The sequence below is a fragment of the Apus apus genome, chromosome 16 (genome assembly GCF_020740795.1).
Source record: "Apus apus isolate bApuApu2 chromosome 16, bApuApu2.pri.cur, whole genome shotgun sequence".
Taxonomy (NCBI): Eukaryota; Metazoa; Chordata; class Aves; order Apodiformes; family Apodidae; genus Apus; species Apus apus.
The window spans coordinates 13,131,328-13,140,165 of NC_067297.1; the positions used below are offsets into that span (position 1 = coordinate 13,131,328).

An 8,838-nucleotide genomic window follows, 5' to 3' on the forward strand; every position below is an offset into this window, starting at 1 on the left:
AAATAGTGAGAACTATTATGAATAAGATCCTTATAAATATATGGATTTAATTGCTCTAATTGCTCAAAAAATGAGGTGTTGAGTGCCTACTGCAGACTGGAATGGAGAACTGGAGAAGAGAAATTGACAGGTAAATATTCCCCTTTTCTTGCATCCTCACGTGCCCACACAAGTCACTGGGAACTTCAGGTGCTGTCTCCAAATCACAATAGAAGCAGGAGCTGTTAATACTCTATGCTCATCATTTATGTGGCCTGCTACTTCAGGACAGCAATGATGGAAGAAAATGGAGTTTACATGATGCTCCTGTGTTGCTCTAAACCTCTTAGACTAAGCTGTCCCTGTGTCCATCTTGCACCAGAGTAACAGCTGCTTAGTGTCCTAAATAGCACAGGAAACTGGTGTGATCTCTTATTCTACAGGAACTTTAGGAGACCTCAGTAACACAGGCTTCACAGGGAGCCAGGGACAGGGCAGCTCTGCTGTCCAGTTTCAAACTGAGCTGTGTAATCGTTCACTGGAGTTGTAAGTGCTGGTTAGAAAACTGTTAAGATCAAATAGTTTTGATCTTAAAAACCAGTTTATTTTAATAAGGAGAGACCAGGAAGCCCTCTTCACTGGAAGACAAGAAACAAGAATGTACAGAGAACCTGGAGCAAATTCTGTCAGTAACATCCATTTGGATGGGGTTTCTAATGCTTGGATCATTCAAAATGAGATGGGAATCAGCATTTGGAGTAGAGTGGAAGGAGTTACCTAGCGCTTGCTAGAGGAAGGCTACCTAAAAGCCAGCTCTTCTCTATGAATGGTTTATCAGTTGATCTTGCCTGCATTTTCTGTGAGGCTAAAGCAGAGCTTCTTCCAGGTGGTGAAGACAAAGAAACTGTCCCCAAATTCTCTTTGTTGAATTTGTGGGGAGATCCAGAGTGATTTTCTGCAGAAGTGGGGCTGGGTGTACCAGTGGCAACAGTTCTGTGAGCTACAAGGAGAGGAAGGGCAGGGGTCAGGTGGAAGTACACTGAAGAATAAAGGTTCAGCTGTCCCTGTGTCACGAGGCACATCCTATAAGTACCTTATAGCACAGATGAACTGTCCAGCTGTTCACTGGACATTTGGCCATTCCCCTCAACACCTGGCCAAAATAGTCCATGTGGGTGTCCTGTAAAAGCACCTTCACACTCCAGCCATAGCATCTTCTCTTAATGTTAAAACTAAGTGTGTAACACCTGAAATGCCAAAGATACTGTTCTCTACAAACCTGGCACTGCAAAGGACTTGGTCTTGCAAAACAAGCCTGAATTTCTGTGGAAGCTCCTCGTCCCAGAAGCAAGGCTGGTGTCTGCCGCCCTGAGGCTGCCGGCCAGCACGGCAGCTGGGACACAGCCTGGCTGGGCTGGGCTGAATCCACCAGGTCATTTCCCAGAGGCAGCTACTAGGTAAAAAAATAGGTGCCTGGAGATAAGACGGCATTGCATCTTATTACCAATTCCCCGGGAAGGCAAACATCCCTCTGTCTTTCCTCTCAAAAGGATGCTTTATTATAATTACATGTCACTTTATTAGGCAGCTGAAGCAAAGAGCAGAGTTGATGCTAATGAAGTACTGCTGTGGTTGAGTCTGTCACTATTTTTGGACCTGCACATCTCCTGCACTTTTGATTGGGTGAGTGAGGCTTTGGATGTCTCTGGCTTCTTCTGTGGGGGATGCTCAGTGAAAAGCAATGACTCAGCGAGCCAGGACTGCAGAACTGTTTACATGCTCAGAATGAGAAAAGCTGCGGGACAGCGAGAACACACAAAAGCTCTTTATGTGCTGGAAGTATTTTTCAGGTAGTGGACTGTATTCTCTAGATCAAAAAACCTTTCTGAATATTCACTTTGTTTCTGGGTTGGTCAACTGGACAGTCCCTGTTTTTCCTCTTTTCCATCCCCCACCCCAGAGAATTTCAGAAAAAAACCAGGTTTCACAGTACTCAAGGAAAATACTTTAGAGGTGATGCGAGACAAATCACAGCTGTCCACTGGCTGCCTTTCCTTAGGAAAGATGAAGCTTTTGCTGTCTCCATTTTCTGCAGCAAAGCCTGAGGAGCTGTTTGTGCAAAGGCACGATTTGGTGTTCAAATCTGCCTCACCAGCTCAGCCCCCAGAAGCAGACCTGCTCCCACGCCCCTTTGTGCTAACACCAACATTCATCTGGTCCCACAATGACTCAGTTCAGGCATCTAAATGAGCACAAAAATATTCACTCCTCTCCCTCCCCACCTCACAGGGCTGTGTTGCTGGTCACCACCAGGTCAGACAAGTGACAGGACTGCGGTAAGGGAGGCAAGGGCAGCACGTGAGACAGTGTCTCCATACCAGAACCTATTAAGACAACCAAGGTCTTACCAAATAACTTCCTGGCAGCACACTGGGAGACAAAGCCTCTCCATTCTATAAACAAAGTTAATGGTTCCAAGTAACATGTCATGTCTTCTGATACACAAATGAGGAATGTGTCAGAGTAATCAGCAATTATAGAAAATACCATTGAATCTAAATGCCTGGTTATTCTTTTGTTACAACTTCCCCATTCCCAGAGGGGAACGACTGAAGCACTAGTTCCTTTTCAGTGTTCTCTCAAACCACAATCCTGGGTCCAAATCTTGGTTTGCAGATTTGGGCACACCACATGCTGCTATAAACTATTTTGATCAACACTTTTCCCATTTAAGTGTTCCCACATAAAATTTTTATTTTAACTCAGCTTTCTAAGCCTATTGGTTTAAGATCTTCCTTTGGTAGTATCAGCAAACTTATCCTAGTACCAGCAGTGAGATGCGTGCCACGCTTTTCTATCTTTAGAGTTGATTTACGTGAACAGGCCAGTCCCACCACTGCAGTAAAATCTCACATGCATTTCAGAAACCTCTGACTACACCCATTATCCACCAAACCACACACGACAGAAGATGTAACTCATCACAGACATAGTTCTCATGACAGGAAAAAATATAAAGAACATCCTCCCGGAGCAGCACGGGGCAGAACCAGTTCTGCGTTTTGGACACAGCTTGCTCACAGGCTCCCTCTGCTGAACCACACTCGGATGTTAATTATCAAGAGGAAGATGGTGGAAGAATAACCCCTGCTGTGTACTCTTTTAACACTAGCCAGCATGAGCTGTAGATGACCACAGCCTCTTGATGTGAGAATCCAGAGCCAGATGTTCTGCAGCTATTTGGGTTTTTTTTGTTTGCTCTGGAGCCCAGGGCTCTCCTGCCCCATGTTGCAGGTTTCCACCTCGCTGAGGGCCACGTTACTCCCCTTTTCTAGAACACTATGAATTTGATGACATCTCCACTCCCCATCAAGTTTGACCCCATTGGCTCCTTTCAGCTGAGAATTAATGGGAAGACAGATGGTGCAGTTATATAAGCTTTGTTCCCTGCGTAAGTCTGGCTAAGGAAGAGCTCAAACCTGCCAAATTTGTTATTATGTACATCCTCAGTTTCTCTTAAAACCAGAGCCATTATTACCCAAGCCTCCTCTTCCAGATATTTGGTCACTGACCTCAGCAGAGAAAGAAAACAGACAGGACTTTCTCAACTTGCTTTCTGCCAGTTTCTGAGATAGGAAAAATTGCTGAGACTCTAGAACTAGTCTCCCAGGATAGAAAAATACTTGCCGCTCACAGAAACAGCTTCTGCCACACTTATCAACAAGGAACAGGAAAGAAAGACATGGGATTTGGGAAGGGACATAACTTCCAAATTCTGTTATGGTTCCCCCAAGAAGTTACCGTGCAGAACTCTGAACATCAGAGAATTTCCAGTGTTTCCACTGCAAAACACAAGGCATAGCTTGTGAAATGCCTCCAAAAAGCTGCTATATTTGCTGAGGCTGCTGTGGTGATTGATGCATCAAAGCTGTTTGTCAGAAAAACCATCTCAAAGCTGCACACAAGCTTTAAAACATTGATGAGGTACCTAGCAGTGATTCCCTGCTATGTCCTGGCTCCTCACGTAAGACACCTGAAGCACTAAGGGTGCACAGGAATATGCCAGGGCAGACATTTGGCTGGATCTTTATTCTGGAATGCGTCCTGATGGGGAGTCAATTCAGTATTGTATATCCTCTTTCCCAAAGACAATGTCTGTGTGTTTCCCTGACTCATTCCTAGTTAAAAAACCTGAAATTCAAGTGCTAATTCCTACCTGTGCTAAACAGGAAAAAAATCCCAAACAAACCCAAAACACAAACTAACCCCAAACAAACAAAACCCCCACATCCAAACCCTTATACACTCAACATTCTAGTAATCTACAAGCAGCCCCTCAGAATTCCATGCCACAAGCAGCTTCCCCATCTGCTAAATAACACACACTGCAAGATTTGTGCAACATGTTCTAGCATGAATTGCAATGAAAACACCAGAGGCCCTTGCTTTTTTTTTTTTTTTTCCTTTCAAATTTAATGTGGTGCTTTCAGAAGAGTTAGAACACCAATTTGTGAGGATAGACTCCATTGGAGAGACAGAACGTGGAGCGCAGGTACCCACGGAGCTGAGGCACCTTCTTGATCCGCGCAAGGATCTGTGCGTCCACAGCCTTCTGGTCGGCCTTGCGCTGCTCCGTGAGCTCGTATTTCTAGAAAGTACAAAGAGTGACATGAAAACCCTGCAGGGTAAATTCAGACTCTTCTACAGAGATGATAAAACTCAGGGCAAACCCTGAGTTCTGGCGTTTTCAGGAAATCTCTTCTACATTTGTTCTAAATATGGGAAAGGTGGCAGGAGACCGGAGGTGGCAGAGAGAACTGAAGCCTCTCTCTGGCTCAGGCTGCAGAGCCTGGAGCCAGCAGCATGCTGTTGGCAGCATCCAAGCAGTAAAGGTGTTTCTTGGTCAAAAGAGGACATTTAACTGAAATAATTATTGCTGCTGTTCTGGCTGAGTAATCCCCAAATTTAAAAGGGGTTTATTTCAGTGCTGCTGTATTAAGTAATTTTAATGGCATCACCTAATTTTATTGAGGACCACTTAAAACTCATTGCCCATTTGTTGCATGGCATTTCCCCCTTTCCCACCTGGCTCTAATTAAAAAGGGCATTCAGAGAGAACTGAGCAATCATGTTCCTTACTTCTTTTTCAGTGTCAAAGATCTCGCCTTCCTGGTGCTTGGGCTTACGCAGCCTCTTCTTCTTGAAGTATGCGTCGGTGAGATGCTTGGGGATTTTCACCCCAGAGATATCAACCTTTGTAGATGTAGCAATAACAAATTTCTGATGGGCCCTACGCAGAGGGACACGATTGATAACCAAGGGTCCTGAGGGCAAAGAAAAGAGAGAATAAGGTTAGCTTTTCTGGCAACAGACACTGCTTCTAAGTTGAACTTCTGTAGAGTGGAACGTGATTAGTTTCTTCAGAGATGCCTACAGCTAAATTGAACCATCAACAAAGTCTTGTCCCCACAGCCTCTAGAAAAGCTAGAAGATGCTTTTATCAGGTATTGAAGCTTAATTACCTCCCCTCCACTTCCCTGGAAAGCCACAAAATGTGATTCCACAGTTCCATGAATACATGATGCATCAAACCATCCACATGTTGATCTGTAGCGCCACTAACCCTAGGGACAAACCTGAACTTAACAGTACCCTCCCCCCCCTCAAGAAAAACAAAACAGCAACAAAAAACCTAAACAACCCCAACCCATAAATTCCCCTAAAGAACCAAGAAAATAATCACACTCAAGTAAGTTTGTTACCTGTAACGAGCAAAAGGCCAGTATCAAGCTGCTTCAAGAAGACAACACGCTGTAAAGAGATGTGATGTTAGTCCTCAGGTCCCAGTACCCTGAAGTGCTGCACCCAGCCTACGACCATGCCCACCCTCAGCACAGCACCCAGCCACAGGCACAACTCTGCCACTGCAGAAGTGACCAGCTACTCAAGAGCACAGCTTGGCCAGTTACCACAGCAACAGCAGACTGGGACTCTCCTCTCATTTGAGGCTGAACAAAGCCAATTAGTCATTTTTTTAAAAATCTTTTCCTTTTCTAGAGGATGTCAAGACAGCCCTCTCATCACCCAGATTCTTCATACAATTTAAAGGCAGGAACTAGATGAAACCCACAAGGGTATCACACAGGGGCACCCCAGTTATGTTTTATTCTTTCTGGTCAACTTTTCTTTCCCTGAACAGCATTCTTTTAAGTGATGTGACACCAAGGCCAAAGAATTCAATAAAATACAGGCTGTCAGTTAAGACCTGTTAGCAAACATGAAGGTGAAGGACACAGCTTAATGTAACCATCAAGTGTTACCTTGATAATTAGATTAAGAATGGAAATGTATTTTTTCCTTTGCAATACCTAGCGTAAGACAAAGTTTTGGCCTTGTTGCAACAGTAGGAGCAGAGACCGAGTCTGCCATCCTGCAGTGCAAACCTACACACTGCAGGAAGATTCCCTTAATTTTGTCTAAGCAGCTGGCCTAGCCTGTTTCATTTCCTGCTCTGGGTAGGAAAACTTTCAAGACCATTTTCCCTAAAGGCAGGATGAGAGAAAGCATTGGGACAGTTCCCAGAAAAGCAGATTCACATCTTGTGGCTGAGCAACATCCCGTGACACCAGCTGGTGATTTTGGGATGCCTCTGCTGCATCAAAGCAGCTTCAGAAAGAAATGCTGCAAAGCCACCATGACAGTCCCTGGGGGGAAGAGCACAAGAAGCAGCTCCATGTACCTTGCCCCGGTGACGGCCAGTGAGCAGGATCAGAACAGTTCCTGGAGTAATGGAGGCCCGCAGCCTCCTCTTGTGCTGGCAAAAGGGCTTCTTGCCATGACTCAGAAGCTTGCGAGGAACATCCTCAGTGGGATAGTATCTGGGCTAGGAAAGAGAGAAGCAAAACGTTGCACCACCTTTTGTTCCACAGGACAGAAAGCTTTCACTACAGCTTAGATTATTCCTGTTGTAAGAGATACAACGACTTTTCCGAAAGACATTTTTCCTGTTGCAACCAGCACTGCAAGAACACACCAAGTATCTTCTGCACGATATGCAACAGCAGAAGTTGAGCCCAGCTCTGTGTTTCTTACCATGTTCCAGTCCAGCACAGCCACACATATGGCAGGGCAGAACCTGCTCTTGCCCCACTACCCCTCCCCTGAACCACCAGCATCCCCCAGGCACAACAACTGCTGGCTCTGTACCTAGAGGAGGTCAGAGCCACCAGTCGGGTGGAGCAGGGCACAGGCTGAGGCTGCTGCATGCCCCAGCCTAGAGACACACCATCTAGCCACAAGTGACCCGTGACAGCCTGCACCTGCCAGCACCCCAGGCCCCGTCCTTACCATTTTGCGGATTTTAACCACGCGGCTGCCTCCGTTCTTGTCTCCGCCGACCGGCTTGGTGATGGTGGCACGGGGCTTTTCCTTCTTCTTCTTTTCTATCTGTAGGCCAAGAACACGGGAAACACATCAAGTCCCACACCAAAGGCTCCATGAAACGTGGTTATTTTAACACAGTAGTTCCCCTCCTACCTTTGTCTCGGGAGCCGTGTACTTGCGCTTGTACAGCGCCTTCCTGGCGTACATGGCTGACCGGGAGTACCTCCCGATGCCCCGGGCCAGGACAGGGTTGCGGCTGGCATGCTGCTTCCTAGCCCTCTTCTTCTTGTCACCTGCTGCCTTCTGGGTCGATTTCTGTTCACCTGGCTTCTTCTCACCTGGCTTCTTAGCAGGCGCCTTCTCACTTGGCTTTTTCTCACCTGCCATCTGTGGATCCAAATGACACAGAAACCAGGGCTTATTCCTCCGTGCGCAGAGGAGGGTTTAAGTTGCAGAAACAAAAGAATCAGAGCTGGATCCTCTACACCATCCTGACAGCTGTCAGCCACCTTACAGCCCAGGCACACCAAGACGCTGCAGAGGAGCATCCTGCCCGCTGCACGCTCGTCCCGCACACAAAACGCTCCCCCGTGCTAGTCAACACAGCTGCGCTGAATTTTGTCCAAGCCCCAGGAAACGCCGCGGTCCCTCCGTCCCGAGGGCTGGGCTCCGGTTTCCCTACGGCCCTGCCAGAGCTGCCGTGCCCCGCCACACCGCAGGCCTACAGCGGCCCTTCCCCGGCTCCGCTCTGCCCTGCAGCGCCTCCAGCTCCAGGCGCAACCGAGTCCGGATCCCGCTTCTCACCTGAGCCCCCGGGAGGCCCCAGCCCGGCCGGTCGGGGCCCAGCCCGGCCTGCGCAGGCAGCCGCGGCCTGGCCCGGCCGCAGCGGCTCCACCTCCCGCTCCCCTCCCGCCCCCAGGTCGCTCCCCGGGCCTCAGCGCCGTCTCCCCGAGGGCGCCGAATCGGGCCGGTGAGCCCAGTGCAGCCGCCCGAGGGCAGATGGCAACGGATAACGCCCGCCGGCCGCCGGCTCTGCCCGTCGCCGCTCCGCCATCCCTACCTTCCGGGGAGGGAAAGGGACCTACATCCGGGCACCAGGGGCCTAAAGAGGGGGCTGCGCCTGACGTCACCGCGCCCGCCGCGGGGCGCGCTGGGACTTGTAGTCCAGGTGGGGCCCGGACGGCCCGGGCCAGTCCCGGGTCACCCAGCGAGGGGAGCGCGGCACAGCCCTGTCCGGGCGGCGGGGGCGGGCACCGGGCACCGGCAGCTCGGCCCGGGGCGGGCTGTGGTGACCAGCGGCTCCGGGAGCGGGGCTCGCTGTCCCTCCGCTGCCTGGCCCTCCCTCACGCTCAGGGCACGGCCGAGGTAAGGCTCCGCGGGACCCGGCTCCGGCGCTGCCGCGGCGAGTGCCACCGGGCCGCGCTCCCCCGGGCCCCGCTCCCCCGGGCCGCGCCCCGCGCTGCTGGCGGGGGCGGG

General features: G+C 49.4%; 1 protein-coding gene across 1 annotated transcript; it reads right to left on the minus strand.

The window, feature by feature from the left end:
- Window positions 1-4,425: 4,425 nt before the first annotated feature.
- RPL6 (ribosomal protein L6) lies at window positions 4,426-8,748 on the minus strand. The gene is made up of 7 exons (XM_051634251.1): window positions 8,423-8,748; window positions 7,516-7,749; window positions 7,327-7,425; window positions 6,719-6,862; window positions 5,742-5,790; window positions 5,119-5,303; window positions 4,426-4,627 (listed from the first exon to the last, which is right to left on the minus strand). Exons 2-7 carry the CDS (start codon window positions 7,747-7,749, stop codon window positions 4,475-4,477), a joined length of 864 nt encoding a protein of 287 aa, XP_051490211.1. The 5' UTR covers window positions 8,423-8,748; the 3' UTR covers window positions 4,426-4,474.
- Window positions 8,749-8,838: the final 90 nt, after the last annotated feature.

Bases quoted from the DNA above. Each gene is read 5' to 3' on its own strand.
- RPL6 (XM_051634251.1), bottom strand. From the start codon at position 7,749: ATGGCAGGTGAGAAAAAGCCAAGTGAGAAGGCGCCTGCTAAGAAGCCA. The intron at 5,791-6,718 runs GTACATGGAGCT...ATCTCTTTACAG, and splicing joins CTGGCCGTCACCGGGGCAAG to CGTGTTGTCTTCTTGAAGCA. The intron at 4,628-5,118 runs GTAAGGAACATG...TGTACTTTCTAG, and splicing joins TCTTTGACACTGAAAAAGAA to AAATACGAGCTCACGGAGCA.